Source organism: Acartia tonsa, chromosome 9, assembly GCF_053477335.1.
Source record: "Acartia tonsa isolate MP-2025a chromosome 9, ASM5347733v1, whole genome shotgun sequence".
Lineage (NCBI taxonomy): Eukaryota > Metazoa > Arthropoda > Copepoda > Calanoida > Acartiidae > Acartia > Acartia tonsa.
Genome location: NC_137268.1, coordinates 45,788,909 through 45,805,147, shown reverse-complemented (window position 1 = coordinate 45,805,147; position 16,239 = coordinate 45,788,909). Strand labels below are relative to the sequence as shown.

The following is a 16,239-nucleotide window of genomic DNA, read 5'->3' as shown; positions in this document are numbered from 1 at the left end:
AATAATCCCTAATCGTTTTTATCATGGAATTGGCAGGCCATTTGTATCATGAAGACGTTATCTAATTTATTGGCATTAAACCTTGGGTGGCTTTAACAGCAAATTGAACCTTTTTTTTAAAGTTATATTTAGTACATCCTAAATGAAATCACCAAAAATATGGCAGCTATTAATTCAGTAATCATCTTTTTGCAAAAAGTGACGCCTGCCATGACAAATATGGAGTGTTTTGAGAGGCTTGTCATACCTTTCCAGGTAAAAACATTGACAGACACTGACCGTCGAAGTTACGAAAAGTTTCATGAGTAAAGTCATAAAATTCGTCTAAATCTTTTTCATTTTTAGGGTCTTTTTGTCACTTTTCCTCTCATCCTTTCCTTTTAGATGTATCTTTATGACATCACACATGAAACTTTCAGTAACTCTCTGACCGTCAAACAGAACGAAAACCGGAGACAAGGAAACTAAGAGACAAACTGTTGAAGACAAATAGATAACAGGATGACAACAAAACAGGGATGACAACAACCATAAATATGAAGCTCTAAAACGGTAGGCCAAACGAACAATAACAATTGTAAAGCATCGGAATTCAATTAGTAGATATAGATGTTAAAGTTTAAACATTACTAAATTAATACAAAAAAAATTTGCGGCTACGGCGGTAAAACGGCGGTTGGCAGCGCCGATTAATATTTTTATATGTTTATTGTTGCTCAAGGATTTACCCAAAAAAATTATATGTCTGTAGTAAAAGCCGGACAAAAATCGGTCATAAATTTGGTCAGTGAGCGGTCAAACGGTCATAACACCACTTTTCTTAGAAGGTCATAGATATCTAAGTATTCACAAAAAAAATTAGGTTTCTACCTTATACACAAAAGTCATAATGTAGAAATTACGATTTATCTAGAATTTTTTCTAATTTTGATGCTACCCAACCGACTTTGACCGGACACCACGACCGACACAGACCAGATATCCTAATAAAATCAACTCTTGCCGACGTATAATTACTAAACTTAAAAAATCATGAAGTCAAAGCTCTCCATCTTACCTACCAAAAAAAATGAGATTGAAAAAACTAGAGGGGGGGCTCTTGGAGTCCCCCCCCCCCCCCCGATCTGTAAGGGTTAAGATCTCTCTAACCAATGAACCCATACAGTTTTTCTTTATATATGGGCTTTGTGTAGGTTCAGGAAAGTTGATAACTAGTTTGGGATGGGTACCTCCAATCTCCCAGGCAAAAAAGCCCCTATAGATAAAAATGACAAAATTTTGTTTTGCTCCACTTCAAAAAATTAAAATTCAAGAAGGAGGATAGGCTTCCCCCTACTTTTAGGTGCCCCTAAATAACAAATAAAACTTTGAATTAACGATATAATTTTAGGTGTTACAATATAAGACAAGAAATGTGACCAACTTATTTGTTTACACTGATCAGATTAATAAGCAGGAGGATGTGAAAGTTCAGCTGAACATCTGTTCCTTTGAACTGCCAGGTAAAAAAGTATATGATCATATAATTTCATGTCAGTGATATTTCCTCCCCATCTTATTTTTGAAATTAATTTCAAAATAAGGGGAAGGGTAATTTTTTGGCCTATGTTGACCTTATCCAACTAAGCTCTTATTTATTATTTATTTCAAAAATAAAGGAGGTGGTGTTATCAAGAAACTAAACAAGAAACTTTGTGTGAAAGCGCTTTTCAGTCTCTAAGCTAGATTCTAGGTTAGAATCTTCATGTATTGCTATTGAAACAAAGGCTTTAGTTTTCTTTTGCTTTACTTCAGGAATTTTAAGCTGGACGGAGATTATTACTGATCAAGTCAGCTACATTGCTCCAGCAATTGTCAGGTATAATAGTATGAACAAGGACGACAACATCCATAATTTGCAAAGCACAAAAAATCAAGATTGGCAAAGGGACAAAGCGAATCGTTGACCAAATTTTCAGTGCTGATAAAAAAGAGAAAAACAACTAAATTAAGTTAGGAAAGGTAGAAAATCACGAAACTTTTAAATATGTCTTTTACTGTATGACTGAGGAATTGAAAGACAAAGTAATCTTAAATTGCAGCCAAGTTAATTACCTTTCCCTATTTCGTTTCAAAGTGAATTAAAGAGTAGAGGTTTAGTGCTTGATAGGCCTTTGAAGGGAAAACATCTATTAATCTTTATTTATTTAGTCACTTGACCAACTTACAGCAAAAAAATATGGAGCTCCAATCCTTTTTGGAAAGATTACAAGTGGACATAAATTCTGTGTCTATGACATTACTTTGCCAATCTATACAGGTTTTATCAATGTTAAAAAGTAAATTGTGTTCTAAATGTCTTAGTTCCCCTAGATTTTTACTAAATCCTTTTTTAAGAATTTTTAGACCATTGATCGATGAATACTATATGTTAATGACATTTCTTAGTTAATATATGTGTTTTTTTATCTATAAAAGTATACTTGTTCTAAAATCAAATTCTTGGTGTACATTAGTAAGTCAAATTAAAAATTGTGTTCTATAAGCCCTAGCTCCCCTAGTTTGTCTATTTGTTGTCTATTTTTAAATTCTTAATTTGTTTCTATATGCAAAATAATTATTAATGTTTTAGATGCTTATTTTTTGGAACAATTAATGGATAAAAATTGTATGTCTATGGTTCTAAGCAGCTTATACCAATAACGAAATTAATTTGGAAAAGATCAAAAAACTATACGTGTTTTTCAGCTGTCGTTGGGGGGCAACACATCGTAAAATTGACGACCTCTCCATTTGCCCCCCAAATATTATTTTAGATTTTTTCGCTTGTTGGTTATACCTTATACCTGGGTCCTAAGGAACAAGACAATGAACAATAAATTATACTCTAGAAAGTCAACCCTTCTCCAGATTTAAAATAATTGTGGAAAAGTAGTTTAATTTCTCGGCATTTCCATTTAGTTATGCTTATACTTTGCCTTATATTGGCCACGATTTGTACAATTTTAACATATTTTTTTGTTTATTTTTAGGGAGTCATATTGGCAGCAGTTAATGGAGGTATTCCAGCATTAAAAAGTCGGTTCATCAATGCAAAATATCAGGTTCAAACATTTTAAAATTAAGGGGCAAATTAATAATTATATTCACGCAACCTCCCAATTTTTAGAGACTTTGTTAAAAGTCAGTGGCGTGCGAACCGAAGGGGGCATTTGGGGCAATCGCCCCCCCCTAGCGACCAAAACGCCCCCCCTGCCCCCCCTAGCCACCGCCCCCCCTGTCCCCCCCTAAATGTTGAAAATTGCCCCATTTTGCCCCCCCCTGGTCAACAAAAATGCCCCTTTCTGCCCCCTACCCTACAAAAAGCAAAACTATCCCAGTTTCCAAAAAAAAGATCAAGAAATACTCAAAAAAAAAATTTTCAAACAGACAGTTACTATTTATTTAACCTTACCAAATTTTTTAATTAGTGTAGAAATTAGGTTATAATCTTTTTTCACTGAACATAACAAACCAGGTAATAGGAAGTATATTATTTGGTAAAATATAAACTTTTTACCAAAGAAATTTTGTACATCCCCAATGATGATACACAAAATTACCCCTTATATATATTACAATTAGTGGATGAAATGTATGGAAACTTGACTTAATTAACCAACCAATCAAAATTCCATTAAAGTCCCCAAAGTTGTTGAACCAACGAATAAGAAAATTTTATATGAATTAGTTGGGATGAGTGTAATAAATAGCCCAAAAACCCCTCCTTCCCTGCATATTTGAAGAAAAAAAATTGCGCTTCGCACACTTCCAAATGGTTTCTGCTTTTTATCACATGCATTGTATATTTTGTTTTTATTTCTATAAAAACATTTGTAAACAACAAATATTTAATCAAAAAGTTATTTTATATAAAAAAGAAACAGCGTTGATATTTATCTAAGCCTTTTTCTCAACACTGTATGTCTGTCTAAATGAATAACTATATATGATGTCATATTATTTTCAGGATAAGTTTATCATTTTTTTTTGTTTACATACCCTTACAAAAAGACATGTTTTTTTAATGGCAATTTTCATTAAAAACCCTTAAAACTAACTACACTCTATATTAGGCTATAAAAGTTTTCCGGAATTTTAATAAATATAATAGATTTGAAATCTGCATAAAATTTTAAGGAATTTTTATAAAATTCGTTTTTTGTATAATTCTTTATCTATAAGCGCAAATACAAATTAAGTTAAATAATTTTGACATCTGTGATTGGTGGATTTAAAACTATCTGCGCTCTGATTGGAGAAGCTTAAGTGACGTACATCATTCAACCAATTAGAGCGCAGGTAGTTTCCAATCCACCTATCCTATTGGTCAAAATTTATTAACTAAAATTGGATTTGCGCTTTTAAATAATGAATTATATAAAAAACGAATTTTATAAAAAATCCTTAAAATTTTATGCAGATTTCAAATCTATTATATTTATTAAAATTCCGGAAAACTTTTATAGCCTACTCTATATTCCTAACTTGATAAAATACGCCACTCTTGTTGTCTTTAATTGATTTTAGTTCAAAGGGGGAGTAAATATTTTTAGGTGCGCTTCACGCACCGCCCTTATAAATCCTTGGAAACACCACTTAATGAAAAGGGGGAAATATGATTTTTTCAACTGCAAAGATAGAAGGCTAAAACTTAATGTTAACATTCTCATCATTATGGAGTATAATTAACTATTAAAAATTCATGGATGTCGGACTGCTTTTCAGGACGTTTTTGGCTATTTTTGTATCTTTTAAATTTTGGGTATAGTCCCTTTTGTGACATTGCCTCATAAGGTGCATTTCGTCGTATTTTCACAGTAGCTTTTCCCCTATTTATAGCTCCGGCGGGGCCAATTCCCTAACCCTAACTAGAATAACCTATTAAAAGCTACTATGAAAATACGACGAAATGCCCCTTGCCACAAAAGAGACTATACTCCAAAGTTTTCCATATTTCTAAGAGATTTTTATATCTGTAGATGAAAAGACAAGTAATTTTTTTTTATTTTTTACATAGTTCTTTATATCTTTGTTTTTTTATGGTACGATAAATTTTTTTGTGGATTATAATATTAAAAAAATTAAAATTTCACGCTGTTTCGAGCATCCAGTATGTAATTTACTTTGACTGTCATCACACAATATGCATGAAAAAGAATTTGTGACTTTTTCTACCTAAAATATATATTTATTTCAACAGATGCTCTTTAAATCTACTTGTCTGTATTCTTATTAATGATTTTTTGTGCTTTGCTACTTAAAAATGTTGTTGTAAAAATATCTAAAATCAGTTTTACATATTAGGTTAAATTTTGGTAAATTATTTCCAAAATGAGTGTTTTTATCTCCTCCCCCCCCAAAAAAATTTTTTTAATGGGGTTATTCATCCTTCCTGCTGAGATTTTATAACATCCCCTTCCACCCATAAAAAAATGTTTTGTGGTGGGGGGAGGGGGAGGTTAAATTATATTCTGTACTTTTTTTTCGAAGATGCTTTCTAGCTCCCTTCCCTTCGGTCATTGCAGGGTGGGGAGAAGGGATGGGGGAGAAGAGATGGGGGGGGGAAGAGAAAGGGGATATAAACGGGAAATAGGGATGGGGAAGAAGGGATAAGGACTAGAAGGCCCATAATCAAATAATCCCACCCCTTAAAACGCCCTTATTTAAAATTAGTATATGCAATCAAAATGCCCCCCCCCCCTAAAGCAAAGTGCCCCCCCGGGGCACTTTGATTTAGGGGGGGGCAAAATTTTACAAAATCTTCAAAATGCCCCCCCCTAGACAAAGTGCTTCGCACGCCACTGTTAAAAGTCGTCTTTAATTCAAGAAAATATTTAGCCTTAGTTTAAAATATATTTCAAAATTACTTTGTGAATTAATTCTCAATGATATGTCCGTATGTCCATTATATATCAAAAATTTGATTATCATTTTTAATTGATGGCTTCTAGCAGTCCTAGCATCTAGTATATTTTTTTGAAAGAGTGTGCCCCATACCCCATTAAATATCTTATTAAAAGCGAAGCTTTTCTATAATTAGGGTTGGTCCGTCCGTACGTCTGTCCGTCCGTAACGGATAGCTTTTTTCGTTAATTTAGGCATGTTAGAATTGTCCTATCGATTTCAAATTTTGAATGGTGATTCCTTTAGTAGTTAGGTACGATTTAGAAAGCGTAGCAACTCTATAATCATTACCAAAATTTCCGTACGTCCATTTTAAACATGTTAATTTTTTTACTTTTTTAACAACAAATTTTTTGTGATCTAATCATCCGATTGATCTAATTTTTGGTATATTGATTCCTGGGACAACAAAATTTAATTTTATAAGCGAAGCAACTCTATAATCAAGTCCTAAATATGTAAGTATGTCCATAAACATTAATCTGTATAAAGCAGTTTTTCAACAAATTTACTTACAATTTTATATTCTGATTATTCAGTTCTGACACTAAGTGTTCATGTCCGTTTGTCCTACCGTTTCAGTGCTTCGCTTTTATGGATGTTGTCATCTATATACCCTCTAAAGTAAAGCAGTTAAGCAGTTACTGAGATCTTAACTTTCAGACATATAATTTATTTACAGGAAGAAAATCCGTCCCATGTGAAATATGTTAGAGAATTAGAAAATGAAATATACAGACAAAATGTGTAAGTTATTTTAGCAGCTTTGCTGTTCTACAAGTCAGTCACAGCTTGTCGGTCTGTTTTTCTTTGTTTTTGGGCATAAATCTTTACCTTGGCAAAAAACGTACATTTTGAAGTCAGTGATTTTAGCTGTTGTCTGAATGAAACCATTAATGACATGTCTGTCTTACTGAATTGTGTCCTTCTGTCTGCCTGTAATGTTATGGTGTTTTTCTTTTTTTAATTGAAAGTACAGATAGTTCACATTCCCATCACTTAACTGTCCTTCGCTTACCCATCCATTTTACTTCTCCTCCACTCTTCGTCACAACTGTCCATGTTTTTACTAGTAGCGAATTTACTCTGTTATTTGAAATGTACTTTCCGTCCGTCTGGGTGGAAACGTTAAATTCTCAGCTGCTATTTAAGATAGAGAACTGATATGTTTGATGTATATTCCCTAGATACTAATGAGTATGATGCTGTACGTATTGGTGCAAAAAATAGGGACAAATTTCAAATTGTTTTGGCGTGTGACGTCATACCCCCATCTCTTTTCTAGGGGGTTTCTTTCCTCCTTCCCTTTTCTTTCCCCTTACTTGTGACGTAAATAAACAGCCCCGTCAAATCAATTTAAAAATTGTCCCCATTTTTTGCACCAATACGTACAGCATCGAAAAGTTTATTTAGTCCACTGCTATTTTATAGAGAGGGCTGAATTATTGGGTATAGTCCTTTTCACGACATCCCTCCATAAGGAGCGATTCTTCGTATTTTTAAAATGGCTTTTATAGGTTATTTTAGGTTAGGTTAGGTTATATTGTGTTAGGTGATTGCCCCACAGGGTTAGGTAATTGGCCCCGCAGGGTTAGAGCCCCCCGCAGGGGCTAGAAATAGGAGAAAAGCTACTGTGAAAAATACGAAGAATCGCTCCTTATGGAGGGATGTCGTGGAAAGGACTATACCCGAATTATTTTGTGAGGATCTATTCTATACCTTGCTTTGTCTGTCGATCTCTCTGTAACGCTAGATATATGTGGTTTATCCTTTGCTATTTAAAATTGAACGGCGATTTATACAGTAAAGATTTTTCTGACCAATGCGCATCTTCTCTATAAATAATTTGATGTGTCGTCGGTTTGGTAGTTCTTCCTGTTTTATATACATATGGATGTTTTTATAGTTGTTAAATTAATATTTTTTGGGGCATAAAAAAACCTTAACGTAATTGACTAAATTGTTAAATCCTTATAATATTTGCTTTATAAATCAATATTGGCCGGTTGGTACAGGCAGCCGCGAGTCAGCTGCCTGTAAGCCTAAGTGACATCAACCTTTTACCACTTTAAAAACCTGACCCAAATATGACAATCCATCTTTTGAAGATAATTTCAAAATATCCAATTATCTATATTTGAGGCTTAAACGCGGCTAACGTGCGGCTGCCGAGCCCTGGTGGGTACGAGGGCACACAATTTGACACTAAATAAACAATATAAAGAAAGTATAATGTTTGTTTTGCCTTAATAAAAACCATTCCAGTATGGCTTCAAAACCGATTAATATACGCTAGATTAGAACTTCTTCTCAGTCATATTAAAAAAAAAGTATGTATAGCATCGTATTACAGACAATTGTCTTCGAATATTAAACTAAATTGTAGGCCAGGGCCTAACAAATTTGTTTTAATCTTATGATCTTTTATTTTGATATCCGCGGAAAGCTGTCTATAATACGATGCCATAAATAACTGTTAAAACATTATTGAATGTAATCAATTAAATGGGGCCTTTAAAAAGCAATGCAACGTTATTCAAGAACGAATAAGCACAAAATATTTTTTTATATTGTTAATCATTATTGTTTTTTTCTGTAAACAATTTTTATGTATTGGTTTATTTTCATTTGTGAATTCTGAGAAAATGTAGTCTATTTCCGCAAAACTAGATAATAATAAAATAAAGCAATCTCAACCTAACCTATACTACCTAATGTTTTTTTGTTAAGGCCTCTAGGGGCCTTTAAAGGATCTTGACGTGAGAGGGGGAGGAGGCCACCGCTGCCACTTTCTTTTATACGTGTAATTTTGTAGGTGCGATTTTTCCGAGGTACCCTCCCCAAAAATAGTTATCATCCTTTTCAGGACCTATGAGAATCTGCACTGTAAAGAAGGACTACATCGATTAAGCGGTTAGCACAAACAGACAAAAACAGCTTCTATTGATAAGATAAAGTTTATTTAAATTTCAGTTATCTTGAAGGATTGTTAAAGATTCATGGCGAACAAAATAAACAGATGGAAGGACTCCAGGTTAGTATTTGTTTGCTAAGATCTCGTAAACAGCTTGGTTCATCTATCCAGGGCATTTGACGGAGGAGTTACAGTTAGTTCAACTCGGAGAGACGTAAGAAATTAGAAAATAAAAATCTACTAAAACTATAAATTTACTTTCTTAATGTCAGCAAGGAAAATAAGATTTCTCCCATTAAATAGCCATACCCGCCACTATAAAATAGACGGATAGATGTGAAATTATAAAGAATTGATGTTCAGGTTTAGGGCACTTTTTCAGCTTAGGTTATGTCAACTTCTCAATATATAAGTATCTGTATAAGAATCTTGGTTTTTTTTAGCAAGAAATGGAGAAAGAGTTTGAGATTAGAAAGAGGGAGTCTCTGGGAAATGGAGATCTTACCTTTAAGGTAGTTTTTCATCTAGAATTATCAATTGTGAAAATGTTGGTTCCAATATGAACTTTTTAATTTATCAAATGCAATGTTCTAAGGTCCTATCAACAAGTTGTTTCAAAAAATATTTTTGCTATATGGTAATTTTTCTGATTTCAGGATGCTTTAGTCATTTTAAATTTTATTATTATTATTAAATTTCTGTTACTTAATTGATTTCTCATTCGTTGGCTTGGATAATTAGTTTATTAAATCTTGATTGGGTGGTTAAAACTAGCAGTGAAATTTAGTTTATCCTAATTTGGTGTGTGCAACAATGGATTTATCATTACTTGGATTTACTAAAGTTAAACTTGCAGCTGGAAAAACAACATTAATTACAATGGGCTGTATGTATATTAAACTAGTCCCCAAAGACTTATAATAACGTTTTCTTATTCGTTGGCTAAAAAAATTGGATACTTCTGATAATTCTGATTGGTTAATTAATTAAGTTGAGTGTTCAAACGTTTCAACCACTTATTTGCATTTACATAATAGGGTGGGCCCATTTCCCCCTTTTTTTAGATTTTACTGTTATCATAAGTTGCGGAAGTCATATATATGTATGATAAGCCCCATTCAAGTTTCAAAAGTGACTTGGCTCTTATCGCTGCCGGCGCGCGGGGGGTATAAAAAGTGCCCACCCCCTTATAAAACCATAAATTCCTTCAAACACAGGCATGTTGCATATTAAAATGACCGCATTGAAATGCTGATTACGAATCTGAAAACCGTTTTGAAAAATATTGCTCCTAGTTCGAATAAGATCTCATTAAGTACCTAAAAACAGCTGATTTAGTCAAAAATGTTCATTTTGGTAGGTTATTTGAAAATTTTTTCAGACTGAATCAATATTTTTCAAAACGGTTTTCAGATCTGTAATCAGCATTTCAATGCGGTCATTTTGATATGCAACTTGCCTGTGTTTGAAGGTATTTTAATTTTTGGTTTTATAAGGGGGCGGGCACATTTTACACCCCCCGCGCGCCCGTTGTTTTTGGATGAAAAAACCTCTTTCAAGTTTCACAGGGTTTTATATTGGCCCAGTAACCCTTGCCAATGTCTACTAATGTGAAATTCCAAAATCGACCCACCATATTACATAAGGGGAAATTTGTTTATCTTCATTGTGGATGTATATCAATTTATCTTATCCCTTTAGATCCCTGAATTCAATAATGATAAAACTTTTATTTATTTAGGTGCCTGCCCTTGACCGTCAGTCAATAATAGAGGCCAAGAATAACAACTATAAAACCTGCTTTCATTAGCATTTTTCACAAAAAAATATATACATATATCCTGGTCTTTGAAAAATTAGGGTAGGGCTTCTATGTGAAACATCCTTATACTAAAGTAACAGGATGTCTGTGTGTTTGTGTGTTTGTACCGAAGGAATTCGCTTACTGCTGAACCGATCGGGTTCTCCTTAACAGGGTAGCTTCTCATAAGTTCTGGGAAGGTTTTTAACTATTTTGGGGGAGGGTACCGCCACCCTCTCAGGAGAAATCGCCCCTAGAAAAAAATTACCCCTCCAGTAAAAGAGACTTGAACGAAACATAAACCAATTATTTCTGTAATTAGATATTTTAAATAAAAAAAACATTCAAAGTGCCCCTAGAGGCCTCTAGGGGCGTAGCCGCTAGTAAAAAAAATAGAAGAATATTTACAGTATGGCTTCAAAACCGATAAATATCCGCTTGATTAAAACCAGTTTTAAGCAATACTGAAAATTCGTGATCGTATTGTATTATAGACAATTTTCTAAGAATAATAAAATAAAAGTAGAATTAAATGCGTAACTTTAATTATTACTATACTCGGAATGCTGTCTATAATACGATGATATAAATAACTATTTTCATTTGTTTTTTATGTTCATTGTGTAAACTTATCAATCAAAATTAATAAAATTTATAAAATTATGATCGATTTATAAAATACTTGTACGTAAATCGAATACTTATAGATTAGCTTCGCTATTGTTTTTAACGTACTATCATGTATAATATTTGTTTTTAGATTTCCTAGAAATATATAATTGCTGTAATAACAAGTTTGTATTTTGTGGTAGAAAAGCTACTCTATAAGTGTCTATGTCTTTCTCTGTGTAAATTCGCTCTGGACATATGGACATATAAGAAACTTTACTTTAAATAATAATCATATTGGTTCATTGTTTTGCTACAAAAAGACAACCTTTTACTTCATGTAAGAATTATTAATCTTTTGGAAAAGTAAAATTTATTTTCTCGTATTCATTTGAATCCGGTGGATAGGAACCGGTTCTCATGAATACGAAAAAACTATGTCTAGCATCGTATTATATCCAGTTTTCTACGAATATAGAAATGTACAATTATAAGATTAAAACTAGTTTTTTTAGCCCCGTGGTGCCGAATTCTATATCCGCGGAAAGCCGTTTATAATACGATACGAGAAATAACTATTCTAGAAATAAAAATAGTAGTTTATTTAATAGAAATATTATTTGTAAGTTGATTTTTATAACCACGGCTTATAGAAATTAGAAACCTGCAGCCCACAGTGAAAGAGGGGACAAATATATATGGACGTGCCGACATTCAATTATCAAGAGTAGCTGCGCCACAAAAAAATTAGAAACTTGAAGGGTAGAGTAATAGAGGACAAAAAAAGACGTACGTGAATGCCCTAATTATAAGGTAGCTGCGCTACCGAAAATTAGAAACCTGCAGCCTAGAGTGAAAAGGGGGACAAAAAGTGATTGGGTTCATTAATGTATTCAGTTTAATTTACACACTCTAAAAACGTCCATACATTATCTCAAAAGTTATTTTAGCAACTAAAAAAACTTTAGTAGTGAGACATCGCAAAATGGCACCAAAAAAATAACGTCATCCGATAAAATAACCAATGACAGGCGAGTATATATTTTACCATTGGTCAATTACAATGGGTACTGGCCTCTCATTGGACAAATTTATTGTATGACGTCATTTTTTGGTGCCATTTACGCTGTATCTTTAGTAGTCCGACTACTCTATATACTCTACGTTTGTTTGTCAGTTCATCTGAATCAGGCAATGATTTCTTGCTTATTTATTGGCACATTTTAGTTTTAAGTTAGGCTTATACAGAAAATACCTGTCCAAAAAATATTGTTAATAACCAAAAAATTTGCAAAATTAGTAAAAAAAAAAGGTTAAAACAGCAAACTTTCCTAGAAATTATAGATCTACTAAGAATAGGCATAACAAAAGAGAAACTTACATTTTGGCCCAATTGCAAAAACGTTTGTTATAAGGTGTAAAAAGAAAAATCATGATGAAAATAGGGCCACTTTTTAGCATCCTATACCTTGGTATGCGGTGTTTTTACAATACATCAGATAGATAGATAGATAGATAGATAGATAGATAGTTAGATAGCTAGATAGATAGATAGATAGATAGATAGATAGATAGATAGATAGATAGATAGATAGATAGATAGATAGATAGATAGATAGATAGATAGATAGATTGATAGATAGATAGATAGATAGATAGATAGATAGAAAGATAGATAGATAGATAGATAGATAGATAGATAGATAGATAGATAGATAGATAGATAGATAGATAGATAGATAGATAAATAGATAGAATAGCTAACTTAAAGTTTCATTGCCATTTTAGAAACACTCTTATCAATAATGATGACCACAAAAAATATTGTAAATGAAAAGAATCTTTTATCAAATTGTTTAAGGGGGTTGAATTATAAATAACGACCAAAAAACAACAATAAAAATAGTGAAAAAGAACAGTATCTTACTAAAAAATTATTAAGATTGTATTGTTTGTCAGTTAAAATCTCTCTCCCCTTCGATTACAGTGCCAGTTTAAAACTAAAATTGAAGGTGAAGGTTTGACTTTCCTCCATCTATTTTCTCCCCTCAAGACCTCTAGGGGCGCAGCCGCTAGTATATGTTATACTAGCGGCTTCGCCCCTAGCCTCTAGGGGCTTTGCCCCAAGAGGTTTGATCAAACCAATTTTTTCGTATTTTAGATTTAAAATAAAAAAGAAAAATTTTTTTTTTTTGGGGGGGGGATTTTTCATTTTCGGGGGGGTTAGGGGTGTCCCACCCCCCAAGAAAATAGTTAAAAACCTTCCCGGGAACTATGAGAAGCTACCTTGTAAAGGAGAACCCGATCGGTTCAGCGGTTAGCGAGATCCTTCGCTACAAACAGACAAACACACAAACAGACAGACATCGTTCTACTTTGTATTATAGATGTATCCTATTATATAATTTAGTAAGTTCTTTTGTTGTCTGTAGTTTACGATTTCGATAACTATTGAACCGATTAAGTTCTTCATTTTATGGAAGCTTCTTTTGAGGTAGGGGGATAAAGTCACTCAAAATCAGACACGTGACGTCATAAAAATGAGGGAGATGAGAGGAGAAGTGGGAAAGAAAACCCCTAAAAAAAGAGATGTAAAATCCCTCTTTTTTATGACGTCACGTGGCTGATTCTGAGCTACTTTCTCTCCCTACTTCTTTTAGATACCTAGATGGCTTTAGGCTATTTTTCTACTTTACTTGCTACTTTGATTACAAAGCTCCTAGATGCTAGGAGCGCAGTCACTAGTTTGTATATAACAATAGCAACAATGGAAAATATTCGAGAAAAAAATATCGACAAATATTATAATTAATTTTTGAACATTAATAAATTTTGTATGACGTAAACTAAGGTCATATATTTAACAATTAATTTTCCAGTGGGGCTTTGAAACCGATTAATTTCAGCTGGAGTCACAGCCGCTTATAAGGCATACTGAAAAATAATGTACTCATATAATAGACAATATTCCACGAATCAAAAACATAAAAATCAGAACTAAATCTCGGTTTTATTTAGTAATTTTTAGTACTAATATACAAACACACTGTGTTTTTTAAAGGAACTAGTGGTTGCATCCCTATTATATATAGTAAGATATATAAGTTTTCCGGAATTTTAAAGTTAGGGGGAGATTTGAAATCTGCATCAAATTTTGAGGATTTTTTATAAAATTCGTTTTTTCTCTAATTCTTTATCTAAAAGCGGAAATGCAATTTAAGTTAATTAATTTTGGCATCTGAGATTGGTGGATTTAAAAAATCTGCGCTCTGATTAGATGGCGTACATCATTCAACCAATTAGAGCGCAGGTAGTTTAAAATCCACCTATCCTATTGGTCAAAATTAATCAACTTAAAATGCATTTCCGCTTTTAGATAAAGAATTATACAAAAAACGAATTTTATAAAAAAATCCTTAAAATTTGATGCAGATTTCAAACCTCCCCCTAACATTAAAATTCCGAAAAACTTATATATCTTAATATATAGGCTCTAGGGGGCCTAATTACGAGGAAAACATGGTCAAGCTTCCCAGAAAAGGCTAACTTAGACCAACAGTTCCTTTCTGAGATTCTTTGCTTAAAAAAATACTTTTATATATATTCTAAAATACAAAAAAATACGTATAACCTATGCAAATAACTATAATTCTATAATCATAGAGCGACCATTCATAGCAAATAAAAAGAATCATTTTTCATCAAAGAAAAATCAATGTTATACTGTTATACATACAGTTTTATAAAATATAGCGTAGCAGGGGATGGTAGAATATTTTTATTTATTGCATAGTAGCATAAACAGCTTTCCGTGGATATATAAATGTACAATTATAAGTTTAAAACCAGTTTTTTTAGCCACAAGATGACGAAGGCACTGGCTAACAAAACTGGTAATAATTTTATGACTGTACAATTTTATATTCGTAGAAAACTGGATATAATAGATACGATACATGATTTTTCAGTATGGCTTAGTATGTTTAATCCAGCGGATATTATTTAGAACCCATACTACAATAGTTATTTCTCGTATCGTATTATAAACGGCTTTCCGCGGATATAGAATGTACAATTATAAGATTAAAACTAGTTTTTTAGCCCCGAGTTGCCGTAGGCATGGCTAAAAAAACTGTTTTTAATCTTATGATTGTACATTTTTATATCCGCGGAAAGCTGGATATAATACGATGCTAGACATAGTTTTTTCGTATGGATGAGAACCGGTTCCTATCCACCGGATTCGAATGAATACGAGAATAATATTTCTAAAATTACTTTTTCTTTCCCCAGAAGGGTTACAAACCCCCGAAATTAGTTTTAAGACGTATTCATCAATGAATTCTTCTTTTTCGTATTCATTCGAATCCGGTGGATAGGAACCGGTTCTCATCCATACGAAAAACTATGTCTAGCATCGTATTATAACCAGCTTTCTACGAATATAAGCCTCGAGGTGCCGAAGGCACGGGCTAAAAAACTAGTTTTAATCTTATAATTGTACATTCTATATCCGCGGAAAGCCGTTTATATTACGATGCGAGAAATAACTATTCTTAAATTCCTTTTTTCTCCAGGGATCTTCAGGGGTAGGACAATGGACGATTCATAATTGTACACTTCAATTATTGAAAACAAAATTACTCCTAATGTACAAATTATTGGCGGAAATATTAGATCACAAGCACTTGGTACAGACGAATCATTAAAAACCTTTGCTGTTTTTAAACCAGCGTATGGTAGAACCTATTTAAGAACTTTGGGGGTCAGTATAATTTTCATTCCCCTCCCTGACTGAATTTCTCTTTCTTTTTTGCTTCTCTAATTAAAATGAATCTAAGACTGTAACAAGGATGACAACATCCATAAGTAGCGAAGCACAAACAATTAAATAAGAATTTAGATATTAGTTGTCAAAAGCATGTATTAGGAAAAAAATCACGAAACCTTTTCAACATTTGTTTTTAATTTCTTAATATTTATATTTCAG

General features: G+C 32.8%; 1 protein-coding gene across 1 annotated transcript; it reads left to right on the top strand.

Moving 5' to 3' along the window:
• The first annotated feature begins 136 nt into the window (after positions 1–136).
• LOC145327908 (dedicator of cytokinesis protein 3-like) lies at positions 137–10,763 on the top strand. The gene is made up of 9 exons (XM_080171439.1): positions 137–255; positions 1,391–1,502; positions 1,795–1,858; positions 2,191–2,299; positions 3,012–3,083; positions 6,608–6,672; positions 8,899–8,959; positions 9,283–9,351; positions 10,581–10,763. The coding sequence occupies exons 1-9, from the start codon at positions 160–162 to the stop codon at positions 10,647–10,649; spliced, it is 717 nt and encodes a 238-aa protein (XP_080027565.1). The 5' UTR covers positions 137–159; the 3' UTR covers positions 10,650–10,763.
• The last annotated feature ends 5,476 nt before the right edge of the window (positions 10,764–16,239 follow it).